The sequence below is a fragment of the Dermacentor andersoni genome, chromosome 3, assembly GCF_023375885.2.
Source record: "Dermacentor andersoni chromosome 3, qqDerAnde1_hic_scaffold, whole genome shotgun sequence".
Lineage (NCBI taxonomy): Eukaryota > Metazoa > Arthropoda > Arachnida > Ixodida > Ixodidae > Dermacentor > Dermacentor andersoni.
Genome location: NC_092816.1, coordinates 30,704,089 through 30,728,840, shown reverse-complemented (window position 1 = coordinate 30,728,840; position 24,752 = coordinate 30,704,089). Strand labels below are relative to the sequence as shown.

The following is a 24,752-nucleotide window of genomic DNA, read 5'->3' as shown; positions in this document are numbered from 1 at the left end:
TGAATTACAGCCTAATGGGTCATGAAATTCTAAAAAAAAAATCATAATTTCTTACACTGAATCTAATATTTGTGTCACATGGCCACTTTTGATCATGATCAAGCACTGTTCGGATGGAAAAAAAACTGTCTGCCTCATGCAGATCCCGCAAAGGAGCCAATTGCAACTGAGAAATTTGATAGGGCCAAAACAGGACAGAAAAATGTGACCAGGATTGAAAGTGCGCCATATGACACCCGTATAAGAGAAACACTGTCATAAGCACTTGCCAAAAGTCACACATTACCCAGAATGCTAGGGACCAGTGACATCAGCATGCCCGAGCAGTTCTTGATCCACTTAGGACCAGGTGCCTACATCATCTGCTAAGGTGCAGTTTATAGGCTGTTAAATAAAATTAAAGCCATTACAACCATAAGGCCTGGCCAGGATTACTCCTATACTATAACCAACCTAGAGAAAATGAAATTTCGTTTGCAGTTGGCCCTTATGGAAGGGCGAGGGGGAGAGTGCTATTCTTTTATGTTATTCTGGAAAAATGTTATTCTGATATGTTATTCTGGAAAAAGCAATAGCAAAATAATGTAGCAATGCCATAAAGAAGGTCACATTCAGACATAAGCATTAGGATAGCTGTACGTAATGAAATAATGTACCTAATGCATCAACATGCATCAGTACATGTCAGCTACTTTCTACTCTAATATTTCGCAGTTGGTCTTACAAAGGGTGAATTGTAAATGTCATCTATATTCCACTCTAATGCTTTGAGGTGAATGCCAATTTGCTACAAAGCAATAGGCAAGGCACAGTGCTCATCGAATGAAATGCAATACTCAGACCGCATGGCGCCCGGCACTTATTGAGCCACTGGTAAGAGCTGGGTGACTGCTGAGGGGCTGAATGCAGTCACAACGCACCATAAAGGCTCTCACTTCCATGTGACACAAAAATGCATCAGCTCGGTGTCACCAGCCCCCAACCAGTGGCACAAAATGTGCCAGCAGCCATGCACTCTGAGTATTGTGTTTCGATCACTGAGCACTGTACGTTGGGCTACAGAGGGAGCTATGTTAAGCCAATACACCTATCTTATTTTTATGGACTGAGACAGGAACAGTAGCAGTTCATTTAAAATAGCAAGTCCTGATTCTAGTGCATTTACTATGTGGGAATAAAAATGCTTAACGTTTTTAGAGCACGTTTCAGAACAGCAAGATTTCCAACAATCGTAAAACAGTGGTTACCTCTGATACTTCATCGTCATCATCAGCATCAGCAGGCTGAGCAGGCTCATTTTCCAGCTGTAAATGAAAGACAAACACTATGAAACCAGCCGCCCATAGCCCGTTAATTATCTCTTTGAATACAAAGCTTTGTACCTAGCATTTTATATGAATTCAGCACATACGTTATTCTGGAAAAAGCAGTCGCACAAAAGTCACATTCAGACATAAGCATTAGGATAGCTGCATGTAACGAAATAATGTACCTAATGCACCAACATGCATCAGCAAGGAAGGGAGATGAATTGAACGCTACTAACGACCATAAACATATGCATGCAGATGCTACAAGATGGGAAATGAGCGATAGAAATTGACTGGCCGACATACATGCATTCACACTGAAGTATACTTGCCAAAGGGTTTGTACAGAATATCTGACTCAAAGTTCAAGGACAATGCAAGGATTTCAAGGATGCTGAAGGCCAAAATTCAATGAGAAGGAAACAAAGGTTATCCGTACATATACACTGAAAAATACTGAACTCTCTTTCTTAGTTGTGATTTCTTGTAGCTAAGTGGCCGCTGAGTTAGCCACATGCTTCAGGCTCTTCAGGTATCTTTTTTAGTTGACTTTCCAGTTGTAATGATGTCAATTGCCTTCTGGCATGTTGGACAGTAGTGTGGTTGCGTTACTGATTTGGCTGAAACTTACTTTTGACCAGACATTTCTAGAGCCTAAGGCTCGAAAATGGAGCCATAATGGCTGTGGTTTGAACCAACTAGCAAAACAATGAAATGGCAGCAAGGCTTGGTTGCTTCATCTGGCTTTGTTTAATAATAAAGTGTCCATGATGGCTATGGTGATTTAGACAAGCCTGCCATTGGTAGCTGTGAACATGCCACATCCCAATCATTTAGCGAAACTTTCAAAAGAAGATATGTAATATTGTTTCCAGATAGACAGTGTCTATGGCATAGCCCCTATGAGGAGTTTGGTACTTTGAATGCGCAAGAGTTGTCCCCAACCAGAGTTTTCAAAGAATTCAAGGAGCACATTTATATTCAAAGAGTGTTAGAGCCCTTGAATCTTTTTCTTCCAAATTCAAGGGTTTTCAAGGATTTTAAGGAGGTGTACAAACCCTGCCTGCCACTGTCTCCATAGGTTGAAACAAAACAAAAGCTTGTAAATGCCGACATAATCAGCATGAACATAAGTAAATCTAAAACTTGGTTGGCCATGCTTTATTTTAGTGAGTATTCTACTGATATATTGAAAACGAAAATAAAATGTTGAAGACTACCAGCTACTGAAAAATGAATATTTTTTGCTCACAGCTTTCTGGCATTTGTATTCTGGCACCACAAATGTCAACTACTACTTGGCAAGACCAACTTGAAAGGGCACATCCTGGACATGAATGTGTTTTTTGGCCAACAACTTGGCTTGGCTGACTAGCAGCCAGAAAGCCAACTTGTTGATCCCGTGGGATCACACTGATAGCAAAATTGCATATTATAACAACAGTGCAAAGTGTGTTTGTAACTTAGTGTTGTTCATGGTCCATGGTATGGCACGGCAAGCTGCCACCAGGCCATCAAAAGCACCAGGGAAATCTTTCGTGGCCGGTTGAAGGCATCGTGCTTGCATTTCTTTTACAGACGCCCAACTACAAATTTTTCTTTTTGCCCATATCAGGAAGCACGCTTATAATAAATATAGGATATAATGAAGCTATTTTTTTTAGTACAACGAGGTTTGACTATAACTAAATTATACTAGTACCCATTACTAGCTTTGTTTAAAGGATTCCTCCCCAGTTTCTGGCATTGCAAACAGACAGACGCAGTGCCTACATCATCTGTCGGCAATTATGTCTGAAAAGTATCAAGCGGCAGCATGGCGCAACAACACCTGAAATTTTCACAGAAGCCTGCGTGCCTTTTCACTCAAGGAAGCCCTGCTTCCAGCCTGAGAATCAAGATCACATGCACTAATGCCTCTCCTTAAGACTCACTGCCTTCAACGTCACCAGTTATGGCACATCACCTCGATAAATTATCCAATGCTGAATACACAATGCTGCCACTGGGATTGTGCCGTGCCGCAAAAAGAGGAAGAAAAGAAAGAAAAAGAGGAGGCGGGACTCATGACGTAGATGTGACACAGTCCCTCGGCTCTGATATGGGTGAAGCCAGGGAAGAAAAGCCATTCGTGGATGCTAGTTGAAGTAGAAGGAGTGAGTATCTAAGTTTTCAGTGGAGCATGCCTCCGTCATATTGCCATGCTCCTCTAATAATAAACCAGTCTGAAAAATGCTTGCAGTTAGACACTCTCTAGACACAGCCCTACAGTTTACAGCATTTAGCTAATACTTCCAATGGGGTTTGGTGAAAGGCACACTTACCTTAGGTGGATAGTGAAGGTTCAGTGAGTGGTACAGCTTGTAGTTGACACAGCCCATCAGGGTGACATAAAAGTCTGTGAAGGTCACCATGATCTTGAAGTCCACATCTACTGGTTGCTAAAATAGCAATAAAAATTACAACAGCTGTTCAGCCACACACGCGCACACACACTGGCCGCTCAAGAATCCAGAACCTTACCCGGAAGGAAAAATTGTGGGGCACAATCCATGTTATTGTTTGACCCATGATCTCTGCCTGGTAGTAGAAACCCTTGATAGAGACGAACACTTTGCGCAGTGCTCGTGTCTCAATCACGTAGTGCATGAACTCCACTGCAAGAGTACAGTGCGACTGAATGATGTGGACTAAAAAAAAGACCATGCCTAGCAATCAATATTGAACTACAATGAATGTGCACGCATTGATAGGCCATAAACAAAGCTGTGGATGAGACATTGACCAGAAGAGGGAACTTGGGATCTATGATACTACAGGAAGATGGCATGAGACATCCCAAATGCCATGGAGTGCCACACAGCTGCCAGAAATTTGCTAGTGATAGATATGTATAATCAATTAAAGCACAGCATTATACTATGCTCATGGTACTCCAAAATGGCAGACGTAATGTTCCATTCAACTTCCTTGCAATTGAACGAGGGAAAAGGTAATAATCAGCTTAAATAAAAAGAAACCTCCACAGGGTACACATGTACAGCGACATCCATTTTAGAAGAAGCATTACATTCTCATTCAAGTCAGTAAACCTACAATTTTTCTATTTATCTTTGAGAAAACATGTCCAGTACAATGCGTAATGCCGATCCTTAGTTATTAAGAGTGCTCGAATACCGATGTGGTAGTCTCTCCTCACAATGAACAAGCACAACAAAACACAATACAGTTCTGATATGATTTGAAAAAGTTTGTCAACTTCCTTGTGATAATTGTCAGCGCCGCTTCCCAAGTGGATTTCACAGTGTACCGCACTGCTGTTCAACTTTGCAACTTACCAATGACTCTGCGGCAGAGATGTACAAGGTGTGGTTTCACAACTTTTCCTTTTGGAAATGATGAGAACAGATAACACATAGAGAGAGCATCATCAATGTCCCTCAGTGCATCCACAAATGTAGGGTATCTGGCAAAGGAAATAATTTATCACAATGTTTTAATGATGAAACAGCAAATTTTTTAGGTTCTAAAATTGGTCAAAGTAGTGCTTACAATGTCTCTTCACATTAAAAAAAGAAGAATAGAAAAAAAAGAAAAGCTCAGCAAGTTTCAATTCAAGCATGCTAAATATTAAAGCACTTCTCTACACTCAAAAGCCCTTCCTGTCTTTAAAACACATGGATGGTACAGAAATGCTAGGAACCGAAAAACAAGCTTTCAAGGTGCACTGTACCAAAATCATGCAAGCTTACCTCTCCTTCACAATATGATCAACTCTGTATACAGGTTCATTGTTACGAATGTGCTCAGCAGTGTCTCGCTCATTTTTGCCAATAGCTTTCCTAAGTCTCCTGATGAATATCTGGGGACATAAAAAAACATTTATGTACAGATGCAAAGGTGTAACAAACTTATATCTCTAACACACAAGAAATTACTTAGAAGTATCAAATCCTTGCACGAACAGTGAAGTGAAGGTAATATCCAAGAAATGAAATCATTGTTGTGTAATTTTTCCCGATGCACATGACTATAAGTTGTGGTAATGTGAAAATTGAAATGGTGTGATAAAAACGCTTTCTTTCTTCTTCTTCATCTTTTTTTTTTTTTTTTGCATGCTCAGAGAGATAAATGGCAGCAGTATCAGGAATTTAACGAGACATCGGGGGTGCTCTGTGAGAGAGATCCTGCAAGAGGAAGTTGAACATAAGGGGCTAGCTATATAAACTGCTGATTACGATTACAAGAAGTGAGCACTTTCTAAGAGTTCTTTTTTTCTTCCATCGGACTAAAGTGTAGGTGAAACTAGGTAATGAATGGCAGATAGAGCACTTACCTTGAAGTCTCTAAATTTCTGGATGATAGGCTCGTGGGCAATGAACTTGATGTCCTTTACCAGGTAAAAGGTGTTGTGCGCAGAGTTTCCGTGATTGACATGTCGTCGATGCTTTGGCTCTACTGGGTATATTCCTTTCAATATACATAGCCTCCTGCAAAATGACCCCTCCGTGAACAATTCAGTCTTAATTTCGCCCCCACACAACTATCGGCACTCGTTCACATTGAGAAGCAAAACCACAGTTGTCCCTTACCTGAAATCTTTCAATGATAGCTGAAGTTTTCTGCAAGCACGCCTTCTGCTTATGTAATGTGTGGCCGCTCCAGAAGTTCCCTACAACATTTTACAGTACAATAAGCTGTCACTGGCTGAAAATCTCGAAGAATCGTCAGAAAGCATGACTGATCAACAAGATCCATAGCCAAATATTTCGATCGTAAGTTTATTGTGTTTACTTTACGCCTTATACAAGAGAAAATCTCGCGAATAGTTCAGCCAAGCTCGATATGAGTCAATAAATATACTGACACCACATGAAAGACTGCACTGCGCGCAGACAACCTTACGTCACATTTCAGTATATTACAGGACGATACGGAGATTACTGCATCAGAGTACAGTTCCGTACCGTACAGAATATCGAACATCAAGAGTAGTTACGAAGAACGTCTAATAGTTACCTTTTTCTTGGGTTTACGTGCCATCGCTGGCGTCAACACACGTGCGCAGGCTGCGCAAAAATATGGATATGGATTTGGATGCGGGTGGATTGCTAGAGAACTTTCCAAGCCAGTTTCAATTTTGCGTGAGCCGATTTCCCCAGATTTAGCGGCCGGTGCTTGTTGGTTGGTTCTTTATGGTAGGCGTCACAAGTATGTTTGCACCAGATCTGAAAGCGGCGGTTTACAGTTGAGTATAGTTTACACACAATATGCAACTTTGCGACGCACAAGGAGAAGATGAAGATTTTCTTTCTTTAGTAGAATATTGTAGCATGCTGGGTCCATGTTAGAAAACGGGAATAACACGTGCAAAACTATATTTTTTACGATGGTGACTGCTTGACGAAGGAAATCCCTCAGTTACATGCAGGATTGGGGAGTTGTCATGCGAACAGAAAAATCTACATTTAAACATCGCTCGGACGTCCAAATATCCGATTGTGACGTTCGTGGGACGTTGCTACGAACGTCAATTCGTGCGGATGGGACGATCCCATGGACATTCAAAAATGATCCACAGGTTTTTACGTATGTCCTAAGGAAGTGCGTTTGAATGTCCCCTTCTGGACATCGGTTCGACATTTGTAGGGCTTTGGTGGTCCAATGGGTAGCGCTGTGGATTGTTACAGAAAGCAGGCGCACACTAGCGGCCTTATTTGCTGCATGGACTTCAGGTTAAACGGACATCAGGCGGACACTGCTAAATGGCTTCCCAAAGCAGTTGCCGAGCATTTCAACCAACTAGGTCAGCATAACTTTGATGAACATAAACTCTGCATCCTACAGTGAAAATTCCTTTCTGCGCGAGACAGAAAATACAGAGAATCATATCTCATCTATAAGTTCAAGACATTGCAACCAATGGCATAAAAGATTCAAAGGGCAGCTTTATAATTTATTCGCTATGCTAAATTTCGAGCTATAGTATTTTTCATTGGGTTACCTAGTGTTTTTTTTCTTCCCTCCTTTCCTTTTCAATTTCTTTTTCTTTTTTTTATTAATATACCCTAGTAAATTTTATTTTACATTTGTTTCGTTTTGTTTTTCCACAAGCACATTTTTTGCCGCTTCTATTATTCTCTCTTTCAGAGAGACGATCGCTCACTGACCTCCAGAGGAGCAGATAACAACGAAAACAACGCAGTATGGTTGGCTCCTAAAATAATTTAAAAATTTTCGCACACTTCTCATGCATATAATCATACAAAACATCATTGTTACAAAATGATGTTTTGCTATTATTGCGGGAAAAATGCGTGTGAAGCCACACAGTGATCCTGCAACTACGCTGTCACTCATAGTGTCATACCTTGTTTAACTGAATTTAGTAACTATACTGTATTTGACAGACAATCGGGGGAAAAAAAGTAAAAGGTATCTATGCATGCGTTCAAGGGGTGAAGTGGAGTCACATTATAGCCAGCTGCTTTAACTTCATTGCATAGGAATACACGCATTTTTATAACCAATGCAAGAATAGAAAGTTGAGTTCCACAACAGCAGCGCCAATAGAATAGGCTGAACGCAAGCCGAAGACCATCAAAACGCACCATGGGTGTACCGGCACAGAAACTGCATGTTTCGTGCGTTTCGTGCAAAGATTTAGCATTGGATAGTGACATATCATCAGTTCACTACAGTCAGCTTAATTGTTTCATTTCCATACAATAGGTCCAAATCGCTCACAGCAATGCGCTCCGCCGACTGCCCACCCACACTAACAGAGCGACGGTGCTTTCACCGATCTCGCGGCCAATAGATGTAGTAAGCAGGCTAGGTGAAGCTGGCAATTTTTTCGGCGGCTTTTACTGCCTGCTTCCGCCATCACGTGCAAGTGATGAAAAATAATTTACTATATTATTATTATTATTATTATTATTATTATTATTATTACTATTATTATTATTACTATTATTATTATTATTATTATTATTATTATTATTATTATTATTATTATTATTATTGTTATTTGTCGCCGCGCCGTTTCAAAGGGGATGCCAATAAGGGTCATCATCATCACAAGACAAGTGCGCCAACGTTTATCGTGGTTCCGCAGTTTTTCATAACCAACTATTTTGCTTTATGTTGTCAGAGCTAGCTTCTTTTAGGTCAAAACGTGCTCAAACAGATCACGGCACGACATAACGCAGTACCCACGAAATGAAGTCAAAGCTATAAGCACGTGCGACAGCGTTTGTCGAAAAAGTAAAGCAATATTGAAATCTTATATATGCACATCGTTTTTTTTTCTTTCTAACCGCGAGGCGCGCATTAATATTGGCCAAATCACATCGTAGATATTTAAAATGCTTAGCAAATGAACACCTCAAGGAGTCATAATATCTCCTCTGCTCTTTAACCATTCAACTTGGCGCCTCGCGCGCGATCTGGATCGGATACCCGACCTAGGTTACACGTTCTACGCGGACGACCTCTCGCTGTGGGCGAGGTTCCCTAGGCGACAAAGAATATACGCTCCAAAGCGCAGTTTTAGCGGCGGAAAAATTTTCCCGAGTGAGCGGGCTGAAGTGCGCGCCCGAGAAATCCGAGGTCATCCTGATACACGCGACAGGCTAACAATTCCAGAGGGTCGATTAACATCGTGATTGAGGGGCGTATGGTCCGAGAGGTACCCACGATGCGAGTTCTGGGTTTGTGGCTTCATAGCGACGGGAGAAGAACGCAGACGTTTAAAACCCTCAAATCCGCATCCCACAACATAGCCCTAATGATACGTCGAGTGACGTATCGAAAGGTGGGCGTGCGAGAAGATGATACCCTCAGACTAGTACAGGCCTTAGTAATTAGTCGAGTCGCGTACGGCTTACCTTACCAAATCCTGAACAAGGAAGAGAAAAGGCAGACAAACACGACCCGTTTTCAAGGCGGCTCTGGGCCCGCCTAAATGTACCTCCACGGAGCGCATTCTAACTTGGGGAGTGCATGATACTTTCGACGAACTAAGGCAGGCCACTCTCATGCGACAGAGGGAGCGCCTCAGCTTCACAAAAACTAATAGGGCAATATTGTCTCGGCTCAATATCCCAGCATGCCCCTTTTATCTCACCGAACAGGCCGTATACCTCTCCCTCCTTCCGTGAGATCCAAAATTACAGTAGCTCCAATGCCCAAGAACATGCATCCCGAGTACAAGGAAAGGCGCAAAGCACGCGCACAGCATATTGGATAGATGTACTCTAATAACCCTAGGTACTATACGTACTACACGGACGCAGCTGCGTACGCAGAGGCGACCGGACAGCGCCACCAAAGGAGGTACGCCTTGGCAGTAGTGAACGCGACCTGCCAGCAACAAATAGCCGCGTCGGCCGCGGCAGGATCCCCCACCTCGGCCGAAACGGTAGCAGTGGCGATCGCCCTTTGTCATGCAAAGTGTTTGCAAAGATGCATTATAGCAAAGGGACTCGTTCATGGTCACGGACTCCCGGGAGACATGTTGCATGTTTCTCAAGGGGCACGTGACTGTAGCTAGCCTCGCGATAATCCTCAAATCTTTCAACCACCGTCATCGCCTACTCTAGCGCCCTGGACACGCGGGGGTATACAAGGGAACGAACAGGCTAACGCGTTAGCTCGAGGGTCTACTAACCGAGCCACGGCTCTTCTAACCCCAACCACTCGCGCTATCCCTCACAAAATTTCGTGAATTTAAATGCCAAAGACATCCCTGCTCACCAGCACGGAGGCCGCAGAAATTACCCGCCGCCTCACCCACAACTTAGCGGGGAAGAGGCCGCCGATTGACGCATGATACACACCGGGGTATTTCCCCATCTAAAAATGCCAAACGTCATGTATCCCACTCGCCATAGGGCCAACTGTCATTGGTGGTGTGGCATATACCCACCCTAATACACGTAAGCTGGGAGTGCACTAAGCGCCCTCATAGGCCAAATAGCAATAAAACAATGGAGCAGTGGGACGCACAGCTCGCCCTTTCAGACTTGGCAGAACAAAAGCCCTTAATAGCCAGCTCAGGCCAGTGGAGCCTTGACCCCTTCTTAAAATCTTTTCCTGTCAAATAACACACACACGCACGCACACGCACACGCACGCACACGCCCGCACACACACACAGAGCGAGAGAGCGAGAGAGCGAGAGAGAATCTGATGAAGCAAATGGGTTGGTTTCAATATATGGAATTACATCATACAAATTTTTCACCACTGAGACAGACATTACATTATTTTATTCACGATATGACAGCTGACAACCTCACACATCAGCGGAGCCGTTTTCGCTGCAGCGTCCTCCCCGGAAACTTGTCAAGATAAACACAGCACGCGATTTCTTCTCAGCTACCGGCCTGGCGCAAACATGGCAGACGAAAACGCAATCGAGACAGAGCATGGTCAAGCATGTAGCAGAGCGTTTGTCAGGCACACTTCTTATCAGCGATACGATGAGTTATATTACGTATAACCTGTGCTTTGCGCTATAAGACGTAGCAAGCTCAACGTCAGTAAGGACGACGCAAACGCGCTCTTATCGCAATAACTTTAGGGAAGCTGCTCATATTCTCATACTTTGCGAGTTAAATGTTACATTGCAGTAATCTCGATGTTTCGGCAAAGGATTTTGAATAACTTCCGACAAGCTTTATTCCTGAAAACAGCTGCTAATATGCATTTCAACGACAGGACGTGACAGCAACTATTCACTGTTTTAGGAAGTCAACCTTTTTATTAGTCAAAAGCACCGACGGAGTACTCGCGCAATCGAGACCGAGTCCTAAAATCAGATTCACTTCCATGATTTCACGAGTCAGCGGGTCATGATCCTTACGGACAACAGTACAAGCATCAAAAGAAGGCTTGCATCCACAGCTTGTACAATGAAGCGCCAGCCAACCATTGCGGGTATTTTTCACATTCGCCTGCTCACGGATGCCTGTTCATGGGTGATAGCGCTGGAAAGTCTAGTTAGGGTGAAACCGCGCAGCTAAGTCTGTGGTAACGCATGAATTATCCGTAGACGACGCAATCATATTTTTAGACTTGGCTGTGTGTTTTCACCTTAACATGACTTGCTAGCGCTATCACCCACGCGGTAACAAATCCCATACTCCTATTTCAATGGGCCCACTATAAGCTCGTAAAGAGAGGGATTGCAAACGGTTGTTTCCGCAATGCACTTCAAATGTCTTGCACTCCCGAGGCGGTTAGAAATGCAACTAGAGAGGTTGTCCGATGCTGCATGGCTACCCGATTCATGTCCAAACTGCTCTAGCTGAGTGGGAGGCGATCATTGAGTGCGACCTACATGCAGCTAGCCACACGAAAGGGGTATATTATAAACCATGCTGTAGATACAGCTGTCAAACTGTGTTGCGTTAATTAACTAAGCTCTTTTGAACAACAGAGCAGCTTAAACAACATAACGTACTTAGTTTGCACGGCGCAGAGAAGATACTTTAGCTTTGGAACGTTCACCTATCTTTTTGAGCTTATGGGACATTTGTGAAGGTAGAGAATCATTCAAATGTTGTTTCTTTCTTTTGTCCGAGTCGGGTTGCGCACAACTCGCACAAGAGCTCATCCTTCTGAGCACTGACCCAGCTACAGCAGTTTGAACATGAATCGAGTAGCCAGCATCGGACCTCTTTAGCTGCATTTCTAGCCACCTCGTGAGCGCAAGACATTTGAAGTGCATTGCGGAAACACCCGTTTTCAATCCCTCTCTTTACGAGCTTACAGTGGGCTCGTTGAAATAGCAGTATGGATTTGCTACTCCGTGGGTAACAGCGCTAGCAAGTCATGTTAGGGTGAAAACACACAGTAAAAGTCTAAAACTCTGATTGAGTCCTCTAGAGGCAATGCATGCGTTAACTTATATAGACTTAGCTGCGAGTTTTCACCCTAACTAGACTTGCTAGCGCTATCACCCATGCACATGCATCCGTGAGCAGGCAAATGTGAAAAATACACGCGATGGTTGGCTGACGCCACATTGTAAAAGTTGCGGATGAAATCCTTCTTTTGGTATTCGTATTGTCGTCCGTAAGGATAGCGACCAGCTGACTCGCGAAATCATGGAAGCCAATCTGATTTTAGGACTCGGTCCAGACTGAGTACGCCGTCAGTGCTTTTGACTGGTAAAAAGACTGACTTCCTAAAAAGGTGAATAGTTGCTGTCACGTGCTGTCGTTAAAATGTATATATTAGCCGCTTTTTTCACGAATGAAGTTTGTTGGAGGTTAGCACTCCGTCTTTCCTTGTATGATTCTCACATGCTCGCGCTATTCAAAATCATTTACCATGGTATATACCAACAAGCCCCAAATTGCTGCGGTAGTGATCGATGTTTTGCTTACTTTTTTGCCAACCAAAGGTTACGTCGACCAAAGGAAGTGTTGCATGTAACCAAGTTGTAGGTGCGCAGTATATAAGCTTGAGATATGCTCCCTCAATAAAGGTAAACGCGATATACGGGCGTTCAAAACCCGCGCGGCTGCTCGTTGCACAGAGCGTTGAGTGATAGTGTTCAGAAAGCCGTTTCGCTGATGAAACTTCCTTCAGAGGGCTTCTTCTGAGTCAGGCCAAAGCAGTGCAAGTCGTGCTGCTGGCGTTGGCGCCTCGTCCTTTGCTGCGGCGACCTCAAGCTGAGCGCGCCCATCTCCCACGCCCGGTTGAGCTCGTCCTCGAGGTCGGTGAGCCTCGACTCGCCGCCGTCAGACTCGTTGTCGTCGCCCGACGACACGGAGTTTGCCCGCGTGGGCGTCTTGGAGAGCGATACGTTTCGTCCGACCGGGCAGGACTGGAAGTAGACGCTTCCTTTTTCCGGATAGACCATCTGGGCGGCGAAAGTGCTCCGCGGAATGCCGCTGGAGTCCATGGAGTCCAGCGGCCGTTTGCAGGACGTTTCCGATGTGGTCCGCGTGCTCTGCAATCAGAAAAACGATGACGCATAAATGATGACACATATGTGTGCCCGTCAATGTTTCAACAAGCGGCAGAACAGCGCGTGAGAAGTAGGAAAAGAATCGCGCTGCCAGAGCGCCGTATGTGGGCATGCTACATGGACTTCTCCTACACTGTAAAAACACGCGTAAGACCTTTCCGACGAGAGGATTCTGGACGGGTGTTAGAGCAGGAGTCATTGCCCTACATGACCCCGGACGTGGCGACGCAACAATGCAGGCTGGACTGTTGTCAAGCCCACGTACTCCCCTGATCCCCCCAAAACACGTATACTCTGAACAGGAAGACAAGTGAAAACTTTTGTGACTGCGACCGCGTTAACCGACCGGGCTCCCTAAACCCAACGTGGCGAAAGAGTGGGCAAGGCATACGCACTCGCATGCTGGCATGCTTGGCGCGGGTAACCTTGGCCGCTGTGAGCGCGGCCGCTGCGTCGTCGGCGAGCGGTAGCGAAGAGGCGGTCGCTGTGCCCAGCCGGCTGGCGGGCGGGGAGTAGGAGCCGCGACGGCGCGTCCGGCGGTGCTGCTTGGCGTCGTCGGCAGCCTCCGCCGACGGGGGCAGGGGCCGCTTCCACGAGTCCGGAAACACGAGGCTGAGTCCGGCCGCGGTCAGAACCAGCACGCCGCAGCCGGCCATCGGCAGATAGAAAGGCAGCAGGCCACCCTGAATGTGACGCCGGGATAAAAGACATCGATTCCGGACACTGCAGATACGTATTCAGGTTGAATGTTCGCGAAACAGGGGTCACTGCGATGCATGCTGTAGAAAAGTTCATGTTAAGAACAGAAGGGAATGAATGCAAGAGAGAGAGAGAGAGAGAGAATGAAAAGAAAGAAGTGGAAAAAGCATGAAAAATTAACCAGAAATGGGCCTGATTTGCTACCCCCTGTGTAGGGACGTTGAATAAGGGATATAAATGTCTAGAAAATGCAGGCGAATGCATTTACATTATTGTATTCCATCTTCAGCGTTTTCAGTGACGTTCTCCGGCAGAAAGCTATAGTAAAATTAGCCTGGTTATAACCATGTTTTCTCAAAGAGGGCGAGAGGAAACTTTCGAAAAATTACATTTCGAGAAAGCTCTGTCTTCTTGTGCTGCGTTGCAGGTAACTGCTAGAGGTCAGTTGTAAATCACTGGATGAAAGCAATTGAGTGCATCAGAAAACAAGGATAGGCTATGTAGGATTAATGTACGCTGCCTTATGTAGGCATGTATCAATACCAAGGTGCTGTCATATCCTTACTGGCTTAATTAATTAAATTATGGGGTTTTACGTGCCAAAACCACTTTTTGATTATGAGGCACGCCGTAGGGGAGGACTCCGGAAATTTCGACCACCTGGGGTTCTTTAACGTGCACCTAAATCTAAGTACACGGGTGTTTTCACATTTCGCTCCCATCGAAATGCGGCCGCCGTGGCCGGGATTCGATCCCGCGACCTCGTGCTCCGCAGCCCAACACCACGGCGGGCGTCCTTACTGGTTTGACACAACCTGCCACACCGCAGCAATTCAGCGGCTGCGGCGTCCTTTTGGGCTCGGTGTTTCGAGTTAGAATGTCGGCTGCACCTGCCGTATTACTACGGTGACAAAAAAGCTAGAACCGCGCCTATATATAGACCGTCGGTGGTTGAAGTTAGTCAGAACCCACATCCCTGCACACCACCTTTCGTAGCAGTTAGTTCCTAGGCACAAACTGAATAGATTTGATCAAGCACATCTGCTCATACGTGGCTTACCAAGGTGGATATCGTTGGGGCGAGGATTTCCGCCAGGCTGCCCACTGCAACGCACAGACCCAGGCCAAAGGCCCTGCAGTGAGAACGACGGGAAACAAGTATTTGAAGTTTTACGAGCGACGCATGGCACTGTTGCTTTCAGAGCACCGACAATTATTCACCATGTCAATAAAGACGGGAACTGTTGGGCCGTAATCCCCGATGAATAACAATCCCCAGGTCCCCATAAGGAGGTTATGGCACATTGTACCTGCTGTCTCTCCTTCAGAGATCCAAAACAGCGTCCCGAGAGACACTCATATATGTATTGGGAAAGAAGTTGGCCTCCGCCATGACGTCACGGAAATAAAATGACCTAATTGGCTGGCCCATTGATACAAATTCTGCGAGTTGGACAGTGGTGCATTTATTTGCCACAACACTGCCCATGAAGGAAAGAAGTAAACGAGGAGAAAGCATTACGTGACGCAGCCAGCCTTGGCAAGCGAACTCTGCGTGAAGCCGTTCCCTTCGCGATATTGGCCCAACACGTGACCTCTGAGACTCGCCGTATTGGCCGGGAATGTTTAGTTTCCGGTCATTTTATAATGCGTAAGAATTTCTAGGCTTACCAACGAGGAAGCCGTCCCTCCGTCCTTCTCATAAGACGACAGCTTTCGAGAAAGCGCCCGCAGCAGCGAGTGGATTCGCCTCTCGCTTCAACGCCAACGAATCGGTGAAAACACAGCCGCTCACCGGAGCTCTCAGCACACGCCTCACTCTGCCGCTTTCGCAGATTGCTTTCAAGATACGGGCCCGCGCGTTTCTCTTCAACGCTAAGTAAGCGGCGAGAAGAGAGCGCGGGAAGCTATTAGCAGTCGGCACTCTTTGTCAGCATCGCAGATCGCTTTCAAGGTGCGGCCAGCGCGGCGGTGCCATACAAACCTTGAAAAAAACGTTCGGTCAATGGTTTGACGCGCATAGATAAAGAGCGAATGAGCAATAACGGCTTATAATGATCGGAACGTCATCAGCGCACCTGGCGCGCCGTCCGCACTCGTTCGTGTCGCCACAGCGCTGTCGTTTGTACTGGCCTGATCAAGTTTCATAACATTGATAATGGCACCTGGTTGCATGGAAATGAGCAAGTGGCACAATGCCCACGCTTGCTTTGCCAACTCCCAGAGGAATTTCTGCGTGAATATTTTAGCCGATGCGTACTTGTTCGGCTGCCCAATCGGCATTGAGCTATACTGCTTGATCTGCCTGCAGAGCTGGAGCAGAAAAACATTACCGCGCATCTGACATGATCATCACGTGTTGGGCCGATGCGTTTGGTTTCAAATGTGTTACGCAACGCTCTCTCCCAATTTTTCATACATCCATGGCACTGCTCTGCACGACGAATCAGAAATATGACGTCGCAGCTTATTGCTTGTGATTACTCGTCGTAATTAAGGTATCGCGGCCTTCATAGCTTTGAGGGTGAAAGTACCAAGTGGGGACTCAAATGAAGAAAAAGCAATTGCCAGGTATCCTTGATGACATGACGAAATGACATTTTGAGAATCAAGTGTAACCAAATGCGCTTCTTAAATATTGTTGTCTGTGATAATGTAGCAGTTGTCACTTTTTTACACGAAACCCACCTTGTCCCGGTGGGCATGGATTTTGCCATGTCAAAGAGCATGGTTGACTTTGCCACGACCACTGCTGTCCAGCCGAACAGTGCGCAGAGTCCGGAGAAGAAGAGGTCAATAGTAAAGCCTACGTGAACACAATAAAGAAAATAAGTAAAGCGAGAGAAGTAAACAGCTTGAACGCTAAAACAGCCTGATTTACATTATTGCAATGCGCTGCGACAGCTTCGGGCAGAAAGTTTTCGTCGAACATCTATAGCAGTTATTTCAGTCCATGGGGAAACAAAATAGTATAGCGTGTGTAATAGCCCGTTTCTGACCGCGGCATTGAAAACTACAATGTTGTTCTCTTGTACAGAACGTCAAGGGAGTCGGCATGGTTTCTATTGATGCCCACCTTCGTGATGCTTTTCTTGCGAGGTAGGATGCAGTGTCCGCGGAATGCTGGGCGGTATTTTCTTGTACCTTTTATCGCGAGCTGCTCATACGATAAGCCTCCTTAGGGCATGATATAGCTTTTCTCGCAATAAAACTAGAAGCTTTGCAATGATGTAGCCGATTACTGCAGCCAATAACTCAAGTGATTTAACAAAAAATAACGGCAGGCTACTACATCAAGCACGTGGCTGGGCAGCAGCGCTCTGTTGAAGTCACAGTGAAAGAATAATAATAATAAAAAAAGATTCTGAGCGACCCCTCACCTTTCTCGCTGGCAACGCGCCTGTGCTCAAAGAAACCCGCGACCACGAAGAGGCTCCCGCCGAGCGCCAGCAGCAGAGTCTGAATGCGGACGGTGCCCAGCCTGCGCCGGATCGGAGCCAAATCGGAGTGGCATTATTATCACGTCGTATGTAGCCTCCTGGATCTTTAATAATATCGTGCGAGCTTCGACAACCCGGGATGTCAGCGCCTTGTAACGGCGAGAAGCGGCGAGATCGGCAATAGTACGCGCACAAACTATTCAGTGCGAGCGTCGTCTGTTGCGCTGTTCACATCAGGAATGCACACGCGCTACCTTTGTTAACCCTGAGACATCCAATTTCACAGACAATACATCGTATGTGCTGACAAATTTTCTTCATTTTTAATTTTTCATCCTAGTTCAATGGCGCATGCGAGGGTAGAGTAGTACGAAATAAATACGGAAAGCGCATCGCAGATGGCACATCTCGGAATGAAAAGAGGAACAGCGCAACACAGGACGAGCGAGTAAAGAGCACAGGACAGAGTGCTGTCCTGTTCTCTTTACTCGCTCGTCGTGTTGCGCTATTCCTGTTTTCATTGTAAAGATGAACCAACCAGCCCCATTGAACACACTGCTGACATATCTCAGTCGTGCACGTCTCTGCTTCACACCGGGTAAATAGGATTGCGCAGATAACCCTGACAGGACGTATGTCTTCCTTGAGAGAACAGCGCAGCAGACGACGCTCGAGCTGGAGTGTGCTTCGCGCACGTATGCGCAGGTACCACATAGCCAATCTCGCCGTTATATAGGCGCTGATGTGCCATGCGCGGTCGACGCTCGCGCGATACTGTCGAACGCCTCACATACGAAATGAACTGCACAACGAAGGGTTGAATATGTCCCGGCCTAATTCCTATCTTTCATATGTATTTTGAACGCCTCCACAATGAAGACAGCTACAATGAATTTACCTGTACAGCGAAGGGATTTAGGCGTTTCCGAGGGCTGATTTGTTGCTTTACAACGAACGCCACGTATACCTGTACCACCACTGGCCTCCGCAAACGCCACTGAGTTGCGCTTTGCACTAGCGTTAACGCCTCCGCTATAGCGACGCACTTCACAAGCGTGCCGATGTCAGGTGTTACAATCCTGCTGCACTGCTGCATGAATCGTTCAACTCCTGCGCGGCTTGTTGTAACACGCTGCCGTAGCGGGTGCGACGACTTACGAACCGTCGCGGTCCACGACTACGTGAGGATATAACTGGAACCGACGACATCTTCAAGGCCATCTAGGGCGCAAAGCACGCGAATGTCAGCGAAGGCAACCATGATGAAGAGCCTGCACGCAAACGAACCAAGAATTTTCACGGGAAGGGGTAGGCGATAGCGTCACTCGACGATCTATATGTAGCCTTTACCTTGCGTCACTCCCGCGCTTCGCCGAAGTTCAAGCCGTGCATATATAGTCTCTTGAATTCAATGTCAAATAAAGGTTTTATCTCGTTGAACGTGCTTAGCCTGATCTATTGTGAGCGATACGGTGCGTAATCCTTACAATGAAGTGACTTGTAAAACGAAGAATTTTGGAGGTCCCAAGCACTTCGTTATAAGGCGTTTGACTGTATACTAAAAATCCGGGACGCTGGACCTTGAGGAAGTATTAAACACATAACGGATAGGGAGCAGTGGTAAGAAGGTGGAGAGTAGTCACTAGCGGAATGTGCGAAATTGCGTGAGTAAGAAAAAACTGCGTTTCGGAGAAAACAAGTACACCCCGCTTCACCAATTCCACACAATGACAGAATGTTGAGCTAGTTGGTATAGGCATCCTTGTTAGAAAAGAAAAGTTCGCTGTTCTTGTGTCTGTGTCTGCGCGCCTAACTTTTTTTTTTCTATCAAGAACCAATTCCATGCATGCTTAAACGGCGAAATCCCCAGGCCCTGCGACTCGATGAGGATTTCGAATCGGTCGCGAATGTCAGAAACAGACTCGCCCACTGTGCGCCGCCGATAATTCCGCGAGTTTTTCAAGCCTCGTTTGCTCCTCTGCCCGTTCTCTCCGAGCAGAGGAGCAGGCTAGCCAACGGACTCTTAGCTCAGGCCAACATCCTTGCGTGTGCTAATTTTTTTAATGCTTTCTTTCTTTTTTCTGCACAGTGAGGCATTTTCAAAACGGGGCAAAGGCGCGTATCCCGCCGAAAGGAACACGCGCTTCTAACGGCTTATAAAACCGACTGACTCGACTACCTTTCGCGCTTGCTGAATGGAAACGTACATTGAGCGAACAGAGCCATGCGCATACCCTCGTGGCGTCAATACCATATCGAGTGAGTACGTACCGCCCGGCCAGCACGAAGACCAGCAGTAGAACACCGACGGCGAGGAATCCTCGCGTGAACAGGTCGGCACTCCGGTTTCCGGTCAGCGTGGCGATTTCCGATACGCGTATGGCCAGGAACAAGGAAACGACCGCCCTGCACAGTTAACACAACAATAATCGAAAATTTTTTTTTTACTTGTAGCAGGTATACCTATAGAACCCTTGCTAGATGTGGGGCGAGTCGAAACAAGGTTGCGGATTCATATTGAGCGCTACAACGTGGTGGTTATCGTTATTCTAAATCTCGCAACATGAGACACGAAATGCATCGCATGTCCTGTTTTTTTTTTCTCACTTCCTTCAGTCCTCGTCCGCGCTGCTTCCATACAAGAAGTGAAGTTGGTAGTCTTGACACTAACCAGAGGTACAAGTGGGTGAGCAGGTACCGCCGGATATGCTTGTAGAGGAACAGCTGGCTCAGGGCCGAGCCCCCGGAAGCACTGGCGAAAAGGGACCGCGACGCAGCGGCGTACTGCAGCAGCAGCTTGACGGAACCGGGTGGCAGGCCCACGCGACCCAGCTGCGCCATGCGTCTCAGCGTCATGTCGGCCGACGCCAGCTGGCCCCGTAGCAGAAGATGCGGCAGCGAGTAAGGCACCAGCCTGCGCCATGGCGAATGCATGAACGCGAGTGCGTACGGCTCAGACACAGATACGACTGCGACACGTCAACGCGTCACTGCTCCCTGCAAAAGGAAATGCTCGTCTCATGAGATAAAGTGGGGCACCACGGACACAGTAAATGCCTCACACGAGGTGGATACTCTGTTTTACAGCGCGGAAGGAAATACGTCAGCACTCGGCCCACCCAGGCGGTCTCTCACTCAAGTATACTTCAATGACTGATTGGTGGGGTTTAACGTCACTAATGCTGTGACTGGAAATAGTTCGTGGAGCCACATAGCAGAGATCAGCGGGTGGAACATAACATGACTAGACGCGTTGCTTTCTGACGTAAAAGAGGACATGTTAGCAATTAACACGCCTTGTCTGTGTTACCGTGTCGTTAAACCTGCCCTCTGCTACGCTACAAAGCAGCGCCTCAATAGCCATGGTGACGTTTAACGTCCTAAAGAACGATGTCGTAGTGGAAACATTTTGACCAGCTGTGGTTATTTAATGTGCGCTCGAATCTAAGTACACGAGCATTTTTCCATTACATCCCCATCGGAAGGCGACCAGGAAACGGCCCGGAAAGGCACCCGCGACCTCGTGCTCAAGCAGCAGAACGCCATGGTCACTAAGCAACAACGGCGTACTATGGTACGCTATAGGACGGCGGGTCACACAAGTACTGACACAGCTCAATACTGCTTAGCTTCTGTGGCCTGACAATAACATGCGTATTTGGTGTGCCCTTAGCCTTGACGAGACTTAAAACGCGGCACAATTTAGCATTTCTTTCAAAACTTCTACTGGTGGAGAGCTCCCCGGATTAATATTAAACTGTAACTTCCTTCTATAAGTTACTTCGACTCGTACGGAAATTTCAGCGCGCGAGCATTCTTTTACGTTCCTGCTACCATAACGCAGTCTTGTAGAGATCGGATATCGAACTTGTGACCTCTTGCTTACGACAAAGGTGTAGCAGCAAACCCTTACACAAAAAATTCTGCCATTTTGTAACCATTTACCTGTACAGTCGATATACCTTATATTGCTCCATGCACTTTTACATGATGCTTCCTACATAACATATATCGATTGCCTTACAAGTGAAGGAGGTCCATGATAAATAATTCAGTGGTGATTAACAGTAAATGCGAGATAAATGCGTTTGCATTACGTCGCGCCTCTTTAACATCCCGGATCCATGATTTAAACCGTGTGCATCACATTGCAGTGTCGTTCAGGAACTCGATCGACACGCGTCCTGCCTCTTCAAGGACCGAAGTGCCACTGATGGAGGTCTGGAGTAGACCACCATCAATTGCACTAATATATATATATATATATATATATATAATCACGCTCTTCTACCCTCTCCAATCTTCTATCTACCTCTACTATGGGACCGACCGGCTTCCCACTATCCTTACACGCATTTTTTTTTCATCTTTCACACTCCTAGTGCTAACGCATTAAAGGTAAGTTACAAGGCGTGCAAACACTGCCTGTCAGATACATCATCAAACCGGGAGTTAAACCAATGGTTCGGAACCACGCTTCGATCTGTGCCACAACACATTGAATGGTGGGAAGGGCCAAATCGCAGCAAAACGGCACGCTTGGGTTTCATGGCCCTTCACCGGCTGATAACCGTGTTTACAGCGCGCGCGAGCATGACGCGCGCTCACCAGAGGAAAGCCAGGGAGACGAGCTGCGGCGCGGCCAGGGCGAGCTGCACGTATCGCCAGGAGGAGATGAGCGACGAGAGCGCGGCCAGCATGACGTAGCCGACCGTGGAGGCGACGGTGAGCGCGCACGCGCCCTGCACGTGGAACGGCGTCGGCAGCAGCTCCAGCATGAGCACGAACGACACCAGCTGGCTAGCCTGCGTGAGCGCGCGTAACCATTGCATCGGAAGGACCACGACTGCACGAAAATTGTCGTGGCTGGACAATGTGCGGAGTACAAAGATGACTAGGGCACCAGTCAGATCCGATCCCGGGTTTCTGTATATGCACTGCGTTCAGCCGAGTGGCCTGAATTGCACAACGGTGAATAAAAAGAAGGAAAAAATATATATGTATATAAACGTACGATAATGAGAATTAAACCAAGGTCCGCAAATGTAGCTACCCGATGACCTACCCATAGGCCACAGACGCATGCATATCACGATACAACCACGACCGCTGGAAAAAAGAAAGTGTGGCCTGCCACGTCAGGCAGGCAGCAATGGGAGAGAATGTCTCAGCGGCACAAAACCATGACGACGCTTCGGAGTTCGGCGTCAACAAGCGTCGGAATAGCGTAATGCCGAGTTGAATTACGTGAAATACGACGTCAACGGGAACCGGCAATGACGCAAGAACGACGCGTGGCATCGTCATTCTGCGTAATTTGTTTAATGTGTTAGCATTAGGAGTGTCAAAATGAAAAAAAAAAGTATGTATGTAAAGTGTGGGTATCTGGTCACGTGGTTGAGGTAGAGACGGCATCGGGGAGCTTAGAAGAGCACGTGTGTGTATGGGATGATTATTTTTAAGTTTGTTAGAATCTTTAAGAATCAACATTTGTAGATAACACATTTTAGTCCTTAAGCTGGCGTATTCAGACAGGCGAACATTACTTGCACGAGAAATCGAAACATATTCAAGGAATTCAAAAAAAAACTGACTAACCTAATTACTTTACGCCACATACTGCAATTTACGAACTGTAGCCGGTGAGCTTGCAATGCGAATTCACTTGGAATGAATTTCCGGAATGACACTTGAATATATGTGCCATCAAACGCGCCGTAAAGGTGCACTGTTGTTCCACTTACTTTTTGAACGAAACGCTGCTTGATGCATTGAAGCACACAAGTCACTGGAACGCCCATGCACTTCGTCGAACACTTTGGGAAATAATATCTCGAAGCTGGTGTTAACCTGTTGAGTCATTTCAAGTGGATGCGTCTTGCTAACTCACCGGCTACGCGTCCCAGGTGCTACCCGGAAGAATGAACAAGACACATGCGCACATTTATTGGTGCTTCTGAAAACATATTGGGGCGACAACAAACGGAATCAACTGGGAACTACTTGAATTTTTGGGTACACTATGCAATGTTGCTAAAATCAACTTGTCCAACAGCCTGCTGAGGCAGTGATGGACGTCTCATTCGAAGTTTCGGCTTTGACGCTGTTTGTCATGGCCATACGCGTCAGCTGGTTCATACTGTCACTAAAAAATGAACGAGGAATGCGAGAGAGGCGCGCAGCATCAGGTCACTAACTTGGAAAATGCACATGCATGCCGATGTTCAAATGGTCAGATTATACAATGAGCGTATATATACTACGCGGCGCGAAACAAGGACGCGACATCGCATCGACTATTTGTCCGTAACTCAGTTACACTCGGTAGTGGGTATACGCTGCTCTTACAGATCACTGTTCTGCAAGGTCGCCGGAATATTTATGATGGAACATGCGTGGAACAGACGGGGGACTGAATAAAACAGCACACAAACAACAAATCACTCGCGTCCGCTGTATCTTTCTGAATGCCCCGTTCCATGAGGAAAACAAGTTAGCTAGCCCTGCCAGCCAGACCTGCTTCGCCAGTTGATACAGGCTGGTTCAGGCTTCCGGATCACTCACCATGGAGCAAGCAGCCTGAAGTGCGTAGACGAGAGCGAAGGCGAGGAAGCAAGGAACGAAGAGCAGGGCCACGGCCGACGACACCTGCAGCGCCTGCGCCACGAACAGCGTGGTCCTGCGACCCGAGGCGACGCGGTCGGCGCACGCGCAGAAGATCAGAGCTCCCAGTGCGGAAGACGCCGGCCTCAGGTAGAGCCTAACCAGGTCGGCCAGCCAAGAACGGTCGCACACAAGGTCCCACTGCGAGCGACCGCTGCAGCCTTAGCGTGAACAATCGGAGCGGTGTGTACCGTATGTGTGTAGGTACAAAGACAGTAGCGGAGTTGTACTGGACCCATTTAGAACGTGAATACAGGCTGCCGGGTTCAAACAGGCATTAGGGTAAAATCTTGCTATCCTTTATTTATATTTTCTTCGTTGTTATTTTTCGCAGTGGCCGCCAGGATAACAAGAAAGAAATGTCAGGCTCGCCTATATTCGATGGTCAGGTTGACAGGTATGAAATGTTATCTTGTATAAATAAGCAAATAGATAAAAAACTTGGCAAACAAGTACTGCAAGTAATCGGACGCAAGAGCGAATATCGAGCTAGCGTGACATGATAAGGTTGTGGCACCAGAATAACAGTGGAGCAAAAGAACAGTGGCGCACTAACGTGGTTGTGAAGAAATAAGTACGTCTTTTTGCGAAGCCCCGGACGCTGAGGTGACTTCTGCCACTCAGTTAACGCAGACAGCCCAGCCGGATCTATTAAAT

The 24,752-nt window shown here is 46.5% G+C and overlaps 2 protein-coding genes across 3 annotated transcripts in view; both read right to left on the bottom strand.

Moving 5' to 3' along the window:
• The window catches only part of LOC126520854 (pescadillo homolog), a 31,663-nt gene extending 25,236 nt beyond the window's left edge, over window positions 1-6,427 (bottom strand). For both annotated transcript variants that reach the window (XM_050169654.3, XM_050169655.3), the window contains exons 1-8: window positions 6,330-6,427; window positions 5,903-5,982; window positions 5,647-5,800; window positions 5,063-5,172; window positions 4,649-4,776; window positions 3,834-3,967; window positions 3,635-3,751; window positions 1,248-1,304 (exon numbers count right to left, since the gene is read on the bottom strand). In XM_050169654.3, the coding sequence (XP_050025611.2) occupies window positions 1,248-1,304; window positions 3,635-3,751; window positions 3,834-3,967; window positions 4,649-4,776; window positions 5,063-5,172; window positions 5,647-5,800; window positions 5,903-5,982; window positions 6,330-6,353 (804 nt within the window). In that variant the 5' untranslated portion in view covers window positions 6,354-6,427. The remainder of the gene's footprint in view (window positions 1-1,247; window positions 1,305-3,634; window positions 3,752-3,833; window positions 3,968-4,648; window positions 4,777-5,062; window positions 5,173-5,646; window positions 5,801-5,902; window positions 5,983-6,329) is intronic.
• A 6,333-nt stretch (window positions 6,428-12,760) lies between these two features.
• Window positions 12,761-24,302, bottom strand: LOC126520739 (organic cation transporter protein-like). Its single transcript, XM_050169521.3, has 9 exons — window positions 23,997-24,302; window positions 22,041-22,237; window positions 20,104-20,346; window positions 19,704-19,838; window positions 17,373-17,473; window positions 16,681-16,798; window positions 15,053-15,125; window positions 13,689-13,976; window positions 12,761-13,275 (listed from the first exon to the last, which is right to left on the bottom strand). Exons 1-9 carry the CDS (start codon window positions 23,997-23,999, stop codon window positions 12,877-12,879), a joined length of 1,557 nt encoding a protein of 518 aa, XP_050025478.2. The 5' UTR covers window positions 24,000-24,302; the 3' UTR covers window positions 12,761-12,876.
• Window positions 24,303-24,752: the final 450 nt, after the last annotated feature.

Bases quoted from the DNA above. Each gene is read 5' to 3' on its own strand.
- LOC126520739 (XM_050169521.3), bottom strand. The intron at 20,347-22,040 runs GTGAGCGCGCGT...GCCATGGCGCAG, and splicing joins GTCTCCCTGGCTTTCCTCTG to GCTGGTGCCTTACTCGCTGC. The intron at 13,276-13,688 runs GTGCGTATGCCT...TTCTGATTGCAG, and splicing joins CCAAGCATGCCAGCATGCGA to AGCACGCGGACCACATCGGA.